This window comes from Hordeum vulgare, chromosome 7H (assembly GCF_904849725.1).
Source record: "Hordeum vulgare subsp. vulgare chromosome 7H, MorexV3_pseudomolecules_assembly, whole genome shotgun sequence".
Lineage (NCBI taxonomy): Eukaryota > Viridiplantae > Streptophyta > Magnoliopsida > Poales > Poaceae > Hordeum > Hordeum vulgare.
The window spans coordinates 352,866,988-352,885,093 of record NC_058524.1 but is presented as its reverse complement, the minus strand read 5'-3'; the positions used below and the strand labels follow the sequence as shown (position 1 = coordinate 352,885,093).

At 47.5% G+C, this 18,106-nt stretch overlaps 1 protein-coding gene across 1 annotated transcript in view; it reads right to left on the bottom strand.

The window, feature by feature from the left end:
- The window catches only part of LOC123407489 (CBS domain-containing protein CBSX2, chloroplastic-like), a 70,502-nt gene that overhangs the window by 27,133 nt on the left and 25,263 nt on the right, over window positions 1–18,106 (bottom strand). The window contains exons 4-5 of the mRNA XM_045100630.1: window positions 10,884–10,932; window positions 10,717–10,769 (exon numbers count right to left, since the gene is read on the bottom strand). Coding sequence (XP_044956565.1) covers window positions 10,717–10,769; window positions 10,884–10,932 — 102 coding nt within the window. The remainder of the gene's footprint in view (window positions 1–10,716; window positions 10,770–10,883; window positions 10,933–18,106) is intronic.

Genomic DNA, 18,106 nt, shown 5'->3' with positions numbered 1-18,106 from the left:
TGTCCAGCTGTGAGGCCGAGTACATAGCGGCCTCCACCGCCTGCACTCAGGCGCTCTGGCTCGCTCGACTGCTTGGTGATCTCCTCGTCCGAGACACCAGAACGGTGCAGCTCCTGGTGGACAGCAAGTCCACCCTGGCCCTGGCAAAGAACCCCGTTTTCCACGAACGGAGCAAGCACATCCGACTGAGGTATCACTTCATCCGCAGCTGTTTGGAAGAAGGGAGCATCGAGGCGAGCTACATCAACACCACGGACCAGCTCGCAGACCTGCTCACCAAGCCTCTTGGGAGGATCAAGTTCCTCGAACTCTGCTCCAGGATTGGGATGATTCGACTCTCCCACAAGACGACGTACAAGACTTAGGGGGAGAATGATGGATAAGTCTATGTACTATGGTCTTTGTGGGGCTGCAGCACATAGTCCTTTGTGGGGCTGCAACACATGGTCCTTGTGGCTGTTAGGATAGAATCCTTGACCATCAAGGACTGGCAGTTAGGATAGCATCTTAGACTAGCATCTTAACAGCATCTTAGACTAGCATGTTAGCATATGCTTGGCTGGCTAGCAGCCTATAAATATGTATCCCCAACCCCTCAGGTTGGCAATGGCATTGTGTGAGAAATAAACCAACGAAAATTGTCCCAACTCTCCTAGTGTCATCTGCAACTATCAATGCTCAGGCTGAAAGGTCTAACAGTCTCCCAGTCACTGCGTTTGCTATCGTCGGCTCATTCGTAGCTTGACGACAACACTCCTTCTTAGTAGCGTCTTCAATCTTCACCTCTTCTTCGGTGGTTTGTAGACTGTCCTTCGAACCACCAAGGGCACATCTTTTGAACCCGAGCGTGACCATACTTTGGTCTAACTTTAAATTCCAAGCTATTGGTGCTTGCTTCAGTCCGTAAAGTGCCTTCTTGAGCTTGTAAACTTTCTCTTCTTCGCCTTTCTTCTCATAGCCGAGGGGTTGTTCCACGTACACTTCTTCTGTGAGATCATCGTTGAGGAAAGTGGATTTAACATCCATATGATGAACCTTCCAATCCTCTTGTGCTGCCAAAGCTAGGAGCACTCTCACCGTCTCGAGTCGAGCAACCGGTGCAAACACCTCATCGTAGTCAACTCCTTGACGTTGTACGTAGCCCTTTGCAACGAGTCTTGCTTTGTACTTCACAGTGGCACCCTCCGTGTCTTTCTTTAACTTGTAAACCCACTTCAAACCTATCAGCTTTTGGTTTGGAGGTCGGGTTACCAAAGTCCACGTGCCATTGCTCTCAATCGCCTTCATCTCCTCATCCATGGCGTGCGTCCAACTACGGCTTTTGCTCGCCTCCGAACAGACATAGTCCGGAGTACTCGAGCGTAACTGGCTTTGTGTACTTGTAGACTTTTTTGAGCGTCTTGTAGCGACGGGGCCCTGAGGAGTTTGTTGTAGCTTGCGAAGGAGGTGACACAAATTGTGTCGATGTTGATGCACTTGAGGAAGATGGCTGAGTCCCGAGCGTGTCATCGACATCCGCATCGTCGGCGTAGTCGTCGTGATCATGACCATCATCTTGGTTGTCGTCGTCACTATGCGCCTCGTTGTTGATGTTGTCGTCGAGATCTCCACCCGTATCGTGCGCTTCGTTGTCGCCATCTCCTTGCGACCTATGCACGTCGTCGTTGGTGTCGGCACCATGATGATCACTACCATGGTGGTCACCTTGGTTGGTCGTCTTGCCAACCACCTGGACATCCTCCCCTGCATCATCATCGCTTGGAAATTCAACCGTGAATATGTTACCGTTTGGAGTATCGTCGGCTGCGGCGCTCCAATTCCACGCTTGGTTTTCTTCAAACACGACGTCGCGTGAAATCCGTAGACGCTTGGTTTGTGGATCGTAGAAGCGGTATGCCTTGGTGCCGGAACTCCTCTCGTATCCGATGAACACCATCTTGGTGCTACGATCGGCAAGCTTTGAGAGGTGCGGCTCCGCCGTCTTCACATGTGCCACGCACCCGAACGTCCGTAGATGAGACACATTCGGCTTATGTCCGTAAATTGCTTCATACGGGGTCTTGCCGATCACCGCCTTCGTTGGAGCCCGGTTGAGAAGATAGACCGCCGTCGAGACAGCTTCTCCCCAAAAAGTCCCCGGCAGGTTCTTGCTCTTGAGTAAACTCCTTGCCATGTCAACGACGGTTCGATTGCGCCTTTCAACGACCCCGTTCTGCTGCGGCGTGTAAGGTGCCGTGAGGAACCTTTTTATGCCAATCTTCTCGCAGTAATCGTTGAATTCGTTCGACGTAGACTCTCCGCCGCGATCTGTCCATAGAGCGCGAACCTTCAACTTGTGTTCCATCTCCGTTGCAGCCTTTAGCTTCTTGAACGCTTCAAACGCCTCATCTTTAGATCGTAGGAGAACAACCCACATATATCTCGAGTAGTCATCTACCACAAGGAAGAAGTACTTCTTTCCTCCATGAGTTGCCGGGGTGATAGGGCCACATAGATCACCATGGAGCAGCTCGAGTGCATCACTTGCATGATAGGTAGACTGAGCAGGGAACGGCCTGCGGTGCTGTTTTCCAACCAAGCACCGGTCACATACTCGATCAACATGGTCGATAACTGGCATCCCGGATACCATCTCCATCTTTGACATCTTCTTCAAGGCGTAGAAGTTAACATGTCCAAATCTAGCATGCCATAACCACGAATCATCATCACTCTTGGTGAGGCAACACTCCGGTTGAGATTGATCAAGGTTGAGGATAAAGAGCCTGTTCCGTGTGCGAGTAACACGAGCTAGCACGTTTCGGAGGTTGTCGAAGATGATCATCACTCCGTTCTCGATACCCACCTTGCATCCATTCTCGTCAAGCTTCCCAATAGAGATGATGTTGTTGCGCAGCCGTGGGATGTAGTACACTCCGGTGAGTATGCGATGTTTGCCTGTGAGACCCTCGAAGAGGATAGATCCTTGCCCACAAATCTCCACATTTGAACCATCACCAAACTTGACCGAGCCTTCAACATCATACTCCAGCTCGAGAAATTTCTCCTTGCATCCCGTCATGTGGTTACTGGCACCAGTGTCGAGATACCACGACACGTTGTGATCCCCGGATAACTTAGGTGTCACATTCTTATCATGAAGTAGCACCTTCCGGCTTGGTTTCACAACCACTATTTCAACGAGATCACAAACTTCGGCCATCAGAAGACCTGGACCTTCGTCTTCCTCCTTTGCCAAATTTGCCTTGATCTCTCGCTTGTCAGGCTCCGGACAATCCTTTGCAAAGTGACCCATCTCGTTGCAGTTATAGCACTGGACCTCGGACATATCCAAGTTTCGTTGCTTCCGCCCTTTAGATCAGTCAGCCTTACCACGACCTTGTGGCTTGCCTTTTCCTTTGCCTTCTCCGGTTTGTCCGCCGCGTGTTGCGTTGCTTGAGCCTTCGTTGCCATCACGCCTTCCTTTGCTACTTGGGGACTCCCAATCTGCACACAAGTACATGAGTTGGTCACTACGGCCTCCTCCGTTGCCTTTCCGACAGCCACGAGCATTCTCTTCCCACATCCGCAGGCGTCCGATCGCCTCCGTTATGGTCATGTCGTCGATGTCATAAAGCTGCTCGAGCGTGCCGATGATGTACGTGAATTTGTCAGTCACCGAACTGAAAAATTTCTCCACAATCTCGGTCTCCTCGAGCTTTGCACCAAGCGCGTGGATCTCTCCCACCAAAGTAGTAAGACGCATGGCGTAATCGTTCACCGAATCAGTTTCCTCCATCTGCAACTTGTGAAATTGGCGCTTCAGCACTTGTGCCCGAGCCTTGGTGACGCTATCTTCTCCGATCCTCATCTCCTTGAGTGTGTTCCACGCCTCTCTTGCCGTCTCGAACTCCGCCAATGTCATTAGCACGGAATCCGGCATGGACTGGGCTATGGCGGCCATGGCACCTTCGTCGGACTCGTCATCGACGTCGTCGTCCGTGATTGCCTGCCACACTCGAAGAGATCGGAGAATAATCTTCATCTTCACTGCCCACACGCCGTAGTTGGCGTCGGTGAGCATCGGGTACTGGATGGGGATGTTGCGATGCGCCTGGACGTTGGCACCGCCCGTTCCTCCACCACTGGTTGCTGACTTGCCGCCCTTCTTCACCTTGTCGCCGTTCTTGTTCGCCTTGGGACCGCCTTTGCCGGACTTGACCGACTCAGCATCGCTGTTCGTCATCGTAGATCGTAGATCGTCGAGGCTCTAGATATCAATTGTTGGCTTTTAAACCGTAGATCAAAACTACCCAGAGCTATACAACGTACGTGCAAAGCTAGCTATACAACCAAGCAGGCAAGCTGTTGGACGGATTAGTAGCTTGTGCACGTCGCCGTATAGTGCAACTGGCCAGCTTGATCAGCGGCGGATCGGAACGACGTACGTCTTCGGCGACGGAGCGACGGGAAAACTGATCGATGGCTGCAGGCTCGTATCGAGCCTGTTAAACTTTGTATTGCTTTGCTATCTGATCTGGTGATTTACAACGTGGGTTACATAGGTATATATATGAGCTAACTAGTCCTATAGCTAACCTAGTCGATTTCCTGTACTAGTCCGTCTCGGACTAACACTTGAAAATTCTAAGCCGTGTTTAACTCTAATAACGACGACACTCTCAAGACGCGGATTTGGATTATCATTTTGTTTAGTATTACACTTCTTCAAATGCAATGCTATTGCATACGCTTTGCATTTGAGGGGGGGTGTTAGGAAGTATTAGTATTAGTCTAGGAGTCCTTATTAGTCTATTAGTATTAGTCTAGGAGTCCTTATTAGTCTATGTTTACTTTCCTTACACCTCAAGTCATGTATAAAATATATATGGCCCTTGGGCCTTCAATAAACATAAGTTGCTTTCCTCATAGACTGTCAGGGCTGCCGGCTTGGTAAACAGGTTCAGTTACCTTATCCTCATAGCGAGACTGTGTCTCAGCGTCCTTTTGACCTTGTTCACTCGGATGTTTGGGGTCCAGCTCCCTTTGCCTCGAAGGGAGGCCATCGCTACTATATTATCTTTATAGATGATTTCTCTCGATACACGTGGATCTATTTTATGTTTTCTCGTAGTGAGGTTTTATCTATCTATAAGCGTTTTGCTGCCATGGTTCACACTCAGTTCTCTACGCATATTCGCGTGTTCCGTGCTGACTCTGCTGGAGAGTATATCTCCAAGATGTTGCGTGGATTTCTCGCTGAGCAGGGTACACTTGCTCAGTTCTCTTGTCCTGGTGCTCATGCTCAAAATGATGTGGCTGAGCACAAGCATCCTCACCTTCTTGAGACGGCTCATGCGATGATGATAGCCGCCTCTCTTCCGCCTCACTTTTGGGCTGAGGTTGTCTCCACCTCCACCTATCTCATCAATCTACAACCTTCCGCTGCTCTACAGGGTGGTGTTCCTTTCGAGCGTCTTTTTGATCGTTCTCCCGATTATTCCATGACTCGCTTGTTTGGTTGTGTTTGCTATGTTCTTCTTGCCCCTCGCGAACGCACCAAACTGACCGCTCAGTCTGTTGAGTGTGTCTTCTTAGGCTACAGTGATGAGCATAAGGGCTATCGTTGTTGGGATCCTATCCGCCGGATGCGTATCTCTCGAGACGTTGACTTTTGATGAGTCTCGTCCCTTCTACCCACGCCCATCTTCCTCGACCTTTTCAGTGGAGGATATCTCTTTCCTCACTTTTCCTGACTTACCTATCACCCCCATCGAGCCTTTGCCTATTCGTTCCGCTCCCTCTGCTACTCCATCTTTAGTCGATTTGCCGCTACCATCTTCACGGTCTCTTCGCATATCATGTCACCGGATTCTAAACCTTCATCTCCGATGACTTCTTCGTCGCCACCACCGATTCTACCTTGGCGATTCCTCCTTCCATTGTTCCATCTTTTCCTCAGTGTTACACTCGTCATTCACGTCATGTGGATGCCTCTGTGGATGTGTTGTCATCCTCGTCTCAGCCTACTTATGGCTTGCGTTCTCGTCCTCGTCCGCCTGTTGATCGCTTTGGATTTCCCACCGCTGGTGCTGCTGTTCTTGAACCGATTTCTTATTGTCAGGTTGTTGTTCATCCTGAATGGCAGCTTGCGATGGCAGAGGAGATTGCTGCTCTTGAACGCACTGGTACGTGGGATCTTGTTTCCCTACCTCCCGGAGTCCGTCCCATCACTTGTAAGTGGGCCTACAAGGTTAAGACTCGCTCCGATGGTTCTCTTGAGCGTCACATAGCTCGTCTTGTGGCTCGTGGTTTTCAGCAGGAGCATGGTCGTGATTATGACGAGACTTTTGCTCCTGTGGCCCATATGACCACTGTTCGTACCCTTCTTGCCGTGGCCTCTGCACACCACTGGTCTATATCTCAGCTTGATGTTAAGAATGCATTTTCTAATGGTGAGCTGCGTGAGGAGGTGTACATGCAGCCACCACCTGGGTATTCTGTTCCTGATGGCATGGTATGTCGTCTTCGTCGCTCTCTCTATGGCCTTAAGCAAGCCCCCTACGCCTGGTTTGAGCGTTTTGCCTCTGTGGTGACTGCCGCTGGTTTTTCAGCAAGTGCTCATGATCCAGCGTTGTTTATTCACCTTTCTCCTCGTGGTCGGACTCTTCTTCTTCTCTATGTTGATGACATGATCATCACTGGGGATGACCCCGAGTATATTGCCTTTGTAAAGGCCCGTCTTAGTGAGCAGTTTCTTATGTTTGATCTTGGACCTCTTCGCTACTTTCTTGGGATTGAAGTCTCTTCTACCTCTGATGGCTTTTTTATATCCCAGGAAAAATCCAGGATCTTCTTGCTCGTGCTGCTCTTACTGACGAGCGCATTGTTGAGACTCCTATGGAGCTCAATGTTCACCTCCGTGCTACTGATGGTGATCCCCTGCCTGACCCGACGCGTTATCATCATCTTGTTGGCAGTCTAGTCTATCTAGCTGTCACTCGTCCGCATATCTCTTATCCGGATCATATTCTGAGTCAGTTCGTCTCCGCTCCCACATCGGTTCACTATAGTCATCTCCTTCGTGTTCTCCGATATCCCACCGTCTATTCTTTCCTCGCTCCAGTTTTTTACAGATTCAGGCTTATTCGGATGCTACGTGGGCTAGTGATCCTTCAGATCGCCGTTCATTTTCTGCTTACTGTGTTTTTCTTGGTGGTTCTCTCATTGCCTGGAAGACGAAGAAACAGATTGCAATTTCCCGTTCGAGTGCAGAGGCTAAGTTGCGAGCAATGGCTCTTTTGACGGCAGAGGTGACTTGGTTACGATGGTTACTTCAGATTTTGGTGTTTCTGTCACTACACCGGCTCTGCTCTTATCTGACAGTACAGGTGCTATTAGCATTACGTGCGATCCTGTGAAGCATGAGCTCACCAAGCATATTGGTGTTGATGATTTCTATGTGCGCGCTGGTGTGCAGGATCAGGTTATTGCTCTTCAGTATGTGCCTTCCGAGTTACAGTTGGCGGATTTCCTGACAAAGGCCCAGACTAGAGCACAACATGGCTTTTATCTCTCCAAGCTCAGTGTTCTTCATCCACCATGAGTTTGAGGGGGGTGTTAGAGTTATAATATAAGTCATGTACCCTTTGTATTTATCCCGTTGTATAAGGGGTTTCCTGCATATGTTCCACACATGTACATGTATATATATATCGGCCTATGGCCTCATGGGAATACAAGTTGCATATTCCTAACAATAATTACACTGAACTATTTGAAGAGATCTGTGGTGTTTTGGAAGCACAAAATCAGAAAGATAAACAACTTGTTGATTGCAAAAGGAGGCCAAAATCATTCCAAGTTGGTGATAAGGTGATGGTCTACCTCCGAAAAGAAAGGCTGCCTTTAGGTGTTAAAAGGGAAGCTTGGGCAGCAAAAGTATGGGCCTTTCTCTATCATGAGGAAGATAAATGATAATGCTTATGTGATAGATCTTCCAAGCGACATGGGTATATCCAACACTTTCAATGTTGCGGATTTGATTCTACCATCCAGAAGAAGCACTCTATGAAGATAACTTGAGGGCGAGTTCCAAACAACCAGGGGAGAATGATGAGGAACACTAGATGAGAAAAAAAATCATATGTCAGATTTGTTTGGCTACTTCTAGATGCCTCCACTCTAGTGTAGTATTTCTTTTATTTTCTTTACCCTACCTACTGTTTCCAGAGTTCTCTAGCTATAAGTAGTTGTGAGTAGAATGGTGAATACTAAATAATGTTTTCTAGAGTGTTCCAGCTATAAGTAGAAGTATGTGAAGACTTCCCAAAGCCCTATAAATAGAGGTCCTCGCCTCTAGTTTGTATCCAGAATATGTACTCACTACCTATAATAGAACTCGGTGTTCCTATTTAAGATCTTGGACTAGATCTTCTGCTCTAGGAGTTTTGGATTGAACTCCTGTTGGCATATCAGCCCTACCTTCGTCTCTAGAGTGATATCTAGCGCAGCACATTAAAGTAGTTCCTTCAGCACTTGTGTTGTACGCATTGTAGCAGCAAGGTGGAGTTGCTCCTCCACAACCTTGTGCTGTTTCAAGAAGGATCTCTTAAGATCATCAAACCCTCATCTCCTAGTTGATCTTTTTTTTTCGAGAAAGCGCAAAGGACCTTTGCGTTTCATTATATTGGAAAGATAGAGTTTGTTACAATCCTCCTAGGAGGCAGGATACAAGCATTCTAATGCTACTTAGTGTACATCCCATGTCTGCGGTAGGATAACCCGAAGCCCTTTGGCTCCAGCCCGTGCCCATAAGGTAGCCTCCTCCTTGATTTTTGACATTAGTGCAGCAATGGAGGGCTGTACCCTGTCAAACAGGCAATCGTTGCGGTGCTTCCATACCATCCAAGGTAGGAGCAGGGTGATGGATGCCATCCTAGTTGATCTGGGAAGAACTACTCTCTCTCTTGGTTGAATTTGGATCTTGTGGTACTTGTGTGGATTTGCTTAAAGAGGGCATGTGTCATTGGATCTTGTCACTGAGTGCTTGTTGCCCTTGTGTTCTTGTTTATTCCTCTTGACCCCCTCCGACTTGTGAAAGATTGGGCCACCTATGGCTTTGCCCTACATCACCTTCTCATTATGACATCATGTGCCACAAAGGTAGGGCTAATGTGGTAGTGGATACTATGTTCACTGCCAAGAAGGCACTTGTTGGGGGAACTACTACATGCATGATAAATATCTTATGCACGCTAACAACCATTGTGTTCCCGAGTTCGTTGTATTTGCTCCTTCTGCAGCCATCCTACGGAGGAAGTATCATGGAACATTTTGATCGCGACAAGACATACAGTATACTCGCCCACAAGTTTCTTCGCGGTGATGTGGATGTTCATCAGAGAACGGATCTCCCGCCCCCCCCCACCCACCCCCAACCTCCAAGTGAACCAATGACAAGATCTCGTGCAAGAGCCATCGAAATTGAGGTGACTTAAGTCCTACTTGAGCTCCCAATGACAAGATCTTATGCATATGAATGAGACTTGGCTAACCGCGAAGTGGAACCATGCGTGATTAGGTACGATGATGACCACCATGGAGAAGCGAGGAAGGAACGCCAAGTTCATGAGGAGGGCAAGGAGACAAGGAAAACAGAGACCAAAGCCCCAAGACATGGAGGAGCTCTCTGGACACCCCGTGCTCACGGGCTTCAGACTCCTCGTGCACGCAGGGTCCCTCGACAAACTCTTTGGGGTGCACATGGCCTTACCAGCGTGCAAGTGATGGGAATGTCCCTTGTACCCCATACTTACCCCTCTATTCCCTAGCACCTATATATTCCGTACCTCCACCATTTTATAAGGTTTACAAAGCATAAACTAGATCTTCAAGAGCTTTACTCAATATTTCCTCTCCTCTTGGAGACCAAGGCCTCCTTGAAGCAGAAGGCTCCATTTGAGAAAGCAAGACCTTCACAGAAGAAGAATCCTAAGACCTCCATCTCTCCTAGAGATTTAGAGAAGAATATCTCTCAAGACCTCCATATCTCCTAGAGATTGGAGAAGAACTGCCCTTGTTACTTGTTATTTTCCCTTGTTCTTGAATCTAAGATGCACCTTTTGTGTTGGCTTGCGATTTGAGGAGTACTTGGCATGGACCTTGTCCAATCATGTTATTCTCTTGTGTTTTCTTTGAATTTGTGCCTTCTTCTTATGTTACTTCTCAAATCCACCTCCAATTCATGAAGAACGGGCCACCCTTGTGGTCTTGCCCCAGGAGAGGTTGTGCAAGCCCCTGCCAGTGGTACGAGGGCTTGGGACAAGGTCTAGCCAATTCCTCTGCTGTGATTGTCAGGGCAAAGTCTGCAACAACAACAAGTTCATGTTGCTGCCAAGTCAAGGTGGTTATCAAGCTCAAATCCGTTTCCACAACCACCAGTCTGATTTGACGGCTGAGCCCAAGCTTGTCGTTCCCTTTCACAAAAGTAAATAAATTGTTCTACACCTTTGCATCTCGCGGCTGGCAATAGCAAGTAATTTTTATTTGAGCTCTCCTACAATCTTACATGCCATCCCACATCCAGTAAGAAACTACCTCTACAACTAGTGTGTATGTGTATGTGCGTGTGTGTGCGTGTGTGAGAGGGAGGAGTGATCCTAAACATAGATGCATAACAAATTAACCATGCGACACAATTAATTCTATTATCCGTCCAATCCTTTCAAAAAGTACCTTCCAAGTGCTGTCCACCTCAGGAAATATGTCAGGTTCAGCCTGTCCATTTCCTAAAGGAAAAGAAATTGAAACGTTAACCAATGCAAGACAGCTGATAATAAGGACAAAATATTGTATAGCTAACTGCAACAAGGTGAAACTTACACATCAATTCCAAACAATACCTGATATCGAGTCCAGTGCTAACAGATCATAATCTGACACAACACCAACCTGTTATATGAAATAAATTGCAGCACGAATGAATACTGTGCTTAAAAAATGTGGTATATTAACACTGCGTACGAGGACATCATGATATTAAAGCTCTGTGAAAATCTACAGATTAATATAAGGGACAGCATAGGTTAAGTCAATGGATACTGGGATATACATGCTTTCAGAGTTCATGTTCATTCGACAGAACGGGAACTAAAAATCTAATGGAAAAGACATTTTCCATGTAAATGTCTCCTACTGTCAATATTTAGAACTTCCTTAAGCCACATACATTCAGAGTCAGAACTGAACATGAAGATATCAACCCTGTAGTTATATTACAGGTTACTGGTAGTAACTAGAGAATACCCCGCTCGTTGCTGCGGGAATTGATTGTAATATATATTATATGAAACATGCATAGTTGAATTAATAATATATGAACTAAAACTAAAAATAGCATTATATATTATATTTTATCATTGTATAGTCAGAAAATATTTTGAATATACGTGACATAATATAATGGAAACCTTTTTCCCATGCTTGCTGAATGGACCTTTGATGAGGTGGCATCTCTGGTGAGATATGATGTATGCATTGGATTGACTAATAATAATGGAAAACATTTTTGCTGCGGGACTCAATTGCAATATATTTCAGTGATTTGATTATAAGAAACATGCATAGTTGAATCAATAATAAATGAACTAAAAATAAAAATAAAAATCTTACATGTTGTCTTTGATTATTTTGTAGTCAAAAAATATTTTCAATATAAGTGGCATAATAAAATGGAAAACTTTTTGAAAGCACATATGCTTCCTTGGAGGTTTTGATAATTCATGACAACATACATCATCTCTTGAACTAATAGTTCTACCTACTTTATTTTAGACTGAGTCCAAAGATTGCAGTGGTTGGAAATTGTGAGGATCCCTAAGAAGGAAAGGATAGGATTGGCAAAGCTTCAAGATTTAAGACTCTTCATTTTATATTTATGTGAAAAATCACACTTGAGTCCATAGGAAAGCCAATGCTATTAAAAGGGAGTAAAGTATCCATGATGATATGGTTGCTCAAGTGCTTAGAGATTAGCCACCAAAACCCCTCAAGAATTCCCCCACAAGTCCATCTACATGCCAAGTCTTCAACATCATTCAAAGGTATGTACTCATATCTTTGAAGAAGCTTTACTCCAAGACATGAGATAAAGCAATTCAAGTGATATGCAGACATTAAAATGCTTAAACAAAAAATGGGAACCCCATTTTGAGCTTAACGATGAGTATGAGCTATGATTAAGCATTCTTTTTTTTCGAGAAAACGCAAAAGACTTTGCGTTTCATTGTATTGAAAAGAGGGGAAGACAACCTCCTAGGAGGCTAGTACAAAGGTGTTACAACCAGATCAATGCACGTCCCAGGTGGGTGGCAGGGTGACCCTAAGCCCCTTGGCCCCTGCCTGCGCCCAATTCCTAGACTCGTCCTTGATCGCATCGGCGAGCTCTACTAGCGATGGGGTTACATGGTCGAATACACACGCGTTCCTATGCTTCCAGATCATCCAAGGCACGAGAAGCGCAATCGAGGCCAGCGCTTTGCGGAGCGGGTGAGGCGTGGCGTCGCGAGCGCGTAGCCACCAGTCCTGCAGCGAGGCGTCCTGGTCGGGCACAGGTGCCGGTAGTCGCAGCCAGGACATGATCCCGTGCCAAGTCTGCTTCGCGAATGGGCAAGAGAGCAGCAGGTGTTGTATCGTCTCCGGTTCTTGGTCGCAAAGAAGGCACCGAGGGTGATGCGTTAGGCCATGTCGAGCAAGGCGCTCCGCAGTCCAACAGCGGTCCTGATTGGCGAGCCAGTGGAAGAACTTGACCTTTGGAGGGGCCCAACCCTTCCAGATCAACTTCCAGGACCGGCAGGTGATCGAACCGTGGAAGGTGGCTAGATAGCCGGACCTGGCTGAGTAGCTGCCGCTGGCTGTCCACTTCCAGGAGAGCGTGTCCGGCTCTGCGGAGAGGGTGATGCGGGACACCAACAGCCAGATCTGGAGATACTGCCCAATCTCCTGGAGGCCAATGGTGCCGTTAATGTCCCTCGCCCAGGCATTGCCGGCTATGCCTTCTGCCACCGTCCGGGCCTTTCTGCGATGATTGGGGATGCACCTGTATAGCGAGGGCGCGTGCTCGCGGATGGAGAGGCCGAGGAGCCATCGGTCCTCCCAGAAGAGCGCAGTCGATCTGTCTCCAATCTGCATGGTGGTGGAGGCATAGAAGAGGCCATACTCCTCGGGGGTGAATTGTAGGTCCAGGCCATGCCATGCGCGGCTAGTGTCCGTCCGTGAGAGCCATAGCCATCGGAGCCGAAGGGCAAGCCCCGTGCGCTCTAGGTCTCGGACACCCAGGCCGCCGTACTCCAGCGGCCGGCATACCCGTCGCCAGTTCACGTGGCAGTGGCCACCGTGGGCCGCCTCGCGCCCGGCCCAGAGAAACCCACGCTGAATTTTCTCAAGCTGCTTCAGAGTTTTCTTCCGGGGCGCTAGGGCGAGCATCTGGTGGACGGGGATGGCGCTGAGCACAGACTTGACGAGCGCCAGCCGCCCGGCCTTGTTCATGAGCCATGCCTTCCATGATGGGAGGCGGCCGGCCACCTTGTCGACTAGGGGCTGCATCTGAGCCGCGGTGGGGCGGCGCGTGGAGAGGGGGATACCCAGATACGTGATGGGCAGAGCCGCCATCTGGCAGCCCAGAATCGACAGTGATTCGGCGGCCGACTCATCTCCATGAAGTGCGGTGGCGGAGCTCTTGCCGTAGTTCACGTGCAGGCCGGAGGCGGAGCCGAAGATCCCTAAGATGCCCTTCACAGCGAGGACCTCGTCGGTCGAGGCGTGACAGAACAGCATCACATCATCGGCGTAAAGCGAGATGATGATTAAGCATTCTTGCTTGGCTCTTTAAGTCAATATACTCTAATAGAGGTGACCTAGTCACCGACCAACATCTAGATAAGGAAATGAATGGAAATCCTTGATATTGTTTTGTTGCCACCATTCGATCCTCACCCAGATGAAAATTCCTTGCAAATCCTTTTGAAAAATCCTTGCAAATCCTATGAAAATTTCTTGCAAATCTTATTGAGAATTTCTTGCAAAATCTGTCAAGTCTTTCTGAAAAATCTTATTTGACAAAATGGCCAAGAATATCTTTGCCAAATTTCTGTGTGCAATTCGGATACTCCGACTTTGCAGAAATCGGTGTCACCGATGTAGCAGATAAACTGCTCAGTGCTTCTTCGATACTACCAATATTGAACTCTTGGAAGTCACCGATTTCACCCGGTACCCTAAAATCTTGTCGGTTCTACCGATTTGTTTTGTCTTTGAGCCTCCGACTTTTGCCACTAGTTGTGTTCTTTCCCATATTCTTGCTATTTTCAGACCTTCTTCTCCATGACCCTGAATCTCAAGGATCCCTTGCCCTCTGACCCTTCTTGGAAATTGATGCCAAAAGGGGATCACCAAAGGCTCATGGCTAATCATTAAGGGGGGAGAACAATTCACTTCATTATCTTTAAAAGAAGAGAGAAAAGACTAAGTGACCTGAATTCATGTTTTCACTGTTGTATCCTTCTTGCTAGACTTACCTCTTCCTACCTCGTCTCAATATCTACATGCTAAAATTCAGGGGGAGAGGAAACAGGGGCGGAGCCAGCCCAGCGTCATGCCCCAGGCCCTCTTCTTGTACTGTAGCTAGAATACAGAAATGCAGCCCTGTGGTAGGCAGAAACCCTCTGCCACGACCCAGGCCTGGGCCCTGGTGGCCTGGGTCCTAGCTCCGCCACTGAGAGGAAACTAAAATCTACATTTAGGGGAGAAAGTTCTACAATTACTCTTGGATACATGTTAATCTTAAGAGAATACCATCTTCAACATGCCATCCAAATCTTGGCAAACTTAGAGTTCTTTTGCATTTGACTGATAGAAATACCCTTGCGTTATCTAACATTGTTTTCTCAAGTGTGTTTCTCTAGTGAAAATGCTCCAAAAAGTCAAGGTAAGTATATGCATCATACCCTTGGCTAGGACTGTTAGGAATATGCAACGTGTATTTCCAGGAGGCCATAGGCCAGTATATATACATGTACAGGGTAAAATATGCAAGAAACCCCTTAGACAATAGGATAAATACGAAAGGTTACATGGTTATATATATAGTACTCTAACACCCCCCCCACACACACACACACCCTAAACTCATGGTGGATTAACAACATTAAGTTTGGAGAGATAGAAGCCATGTTGCGCTCTAGTCTGGGCCTTCGTCAGAAATCCATCAACTATAACTCGGAAGGCACATACTAAAGAGCAATAACCTGATCCTGCATACCAACGTGCACATAGAAAGCATCAACACCAATATACTTGGTGAGCTCATGCTTCACAGGATCACGCGCAATGCTAATAGGACATGTACTATCAGATAATAGCAGAGTAGGTGTAGTGACAGAAACATCAAAATTCTGAAGTAACCACCGTAATCAAGTCACCTCAGCCGTCAAAAGAGCCATAGCTCGCAACTCAGTCTTTGCACTCGAATGGGAAACTGCAGTATGTTTCTTCGTCTTCCAGACAATGAGAGAACCACCAAAAAAAACACAATAAGCAGAAAGTGAATGGCGATCTGAGGGATCACTAGCCCACTAGCATCCAAATAGGCCTGAAGCTGTAAAGAACTGGAGCATGGAAAGAATAGACGGTGAGAGATCGTGCCCTGAAAATATTGGAGAACACGAAGAAGGTGACTATAGTGAACCGAAGTGGGAGCAGATACAAACTGAATCCGAATATGAACCGGATAAGAGATATCCGGACGAGTGACAACTAGATAGACAAGACTACCAACAAGATGACGATAACGCGTCGAATCAAGCAAGGGGTCACCATCAGTATCACGGAGGTGAACATTGAGCTCCATGGGAGTCTCAACAATGCGCTCATCGGTAAGAGCAACACGAGCAAGAAGATCTTGTATATACTTTTACTAAGATATAAAAAAGGCATCAGAGGTAGAAGAGACTTCAATCCTATGAAAATAGCGAAGAGGTCCAAGATCGGACATAAGAAACTGCTCACTAAGACGGACTGCTCACTAAGACGGGTCTTTACAAAGGCAATATACTCGGGGTCATCGTCACTGATGATCATGTCATCGACATAGAGAAGAAGAGACCGCCCACGAGGTGAAAGGTGGACAAACAATGCTGGATCATGAGCACTCGCTGAAAAAATAGTGACAGTCACCACAAAGGCAAAACGCTCAAACCAAGCACGGGGGGCTTGCTTAAGGCCATAGAGAGAGCGGCGAAGACGACATACCATGCCAACAGGAACAGAATACCCAGGTGGTGGTTGCATTTATACCTCCTCACGCAGCTCACCATTAAGAAATACATTTTTAGCATCAAGCTGAGATACAGACCAGTGAATTGCAGAGGCCACGGCAAGAAGTGTACGAATAGTGGTCATATGGGCCATAGGAGAAAAAGTCTCGACGTAATCACGACCATGTTCCTGTTGAAAGCCACGAGCCACAAGACGAGCTTTGTAGCGCTCGAGAGAACCATCGGAGCGAGTCTTAACCTTGTAGACCCACATACAAGTGATGGGACGGACGCCTGGACGAAGAGAAACAAGATCCCATGTACCAGTGCGTTCACGAGCAGCAATCTCCTCTGCCATCACAAACTGCCATTCCGGATGAACAACAGTCTCAAGATAAGAAGTCGGCTCAAGTACAGAAGCACCATCGGTTGAAAAACCAAGGCGATCAACCGACGAAAGCGGACGAGGACGCAGGCCATAGGTAGGCCGAGACGAGGAGGACGACACATCAGTAGATGCATCCACATTACGTGAACGACGAGTATAATACTGAGGAATCATCGAGGTAGAATTAGGGGATGGAGACGAAGAAGTCACCGGGGATGAAGGTGCAGAATCCAGTGACATGTGAGGTGAGAAAATTGTGGTAGATGGTGGTGGCGAATCGACAAGAGATGGAGAAACAGAGCTAGCAGGACGGATAGATAAAAGCTCGACGAGGTGGATAGGTGTGTCTGAAAAAGTGAGGAAAGAGATGTCCTCCATAGAAAAAGTCGAGGAAGATGGACGCGGATAGAAGGGACGAGACTCATCAAGAGTCACATCCCGACAAATACGCATCCGACGACCGATAGGATCCCAACAACGATAGCCCTTATGCTCATCACTATAGCCTAAGACACACTCAACAGACTGAGCGATCAGTTTGGTGCGTTCACGATGAACAAGGCACACCACCCTGTAGAGCAGCGGGCGGCTGAAGATTGACGAGATAGGTGGAGGTGAAGACGGCATCAGCCCAAAAATGAGACGGAAGAGAGGCGGCGATCATCAATGCACGAGCCGTCTCAAGAAGGTGACGATGCTTGCGCTCAGCCACGCCATTCTGAGCATGAACACCAGGACAAGAGAATCTAGAAAGAGTCCCCTGCTCATCAAGAACACCACGCAACATCTTAGAAATATACTCGCCAGCGAAGTCAGCATAAAACACGCGAATGGGCAAAGAGAACTAAGTGTGAACCATGACGGCAAAACGCTTATAGATGGACAACACCCCACTGCAAGAAGTCATAAAATAAAGCCAAGTGTAACGAGAGAAATCATCCATGAAAATAATATAGTATTGATGGCCCCCTTTCGAAGCGAAGGGAGCCAGACCCCATACATCGAAATGGACTAAATCAAAAGGACGCTGAGACACTGAGAGGACAAACTGGAAGAATGAGAAGACATATGAAAAGAAGCTCCGGAGTACAGAACCCATGGGGATGTACCTGACTATGTAGAAGGTGGTTGCTCAGTACGGGAAGCATCAGTCACAGAACCTGTAGTACCCGTCGAAGAAGAACCTGAAGCGGCAAGCAGACGCTTAAGTCTCAGAATATCTTGTTCAGTCAAAGCGGTGGCTGAAGATGTCGAAGTAGTAGAAGTCCCGAAGGATGATGTTCGCGCCTTTCGCATGTGTCGCTTCTTCTGGAAGCACTGAGACTCAACATGACCATCTTGATTGCAGTAGCCGCAATGAGGACGAGAGCGGCCCTAACCACCAGGAGGAGTGAGCAAGAGCGGCAGAGCACTGGGGCGAGAAGAA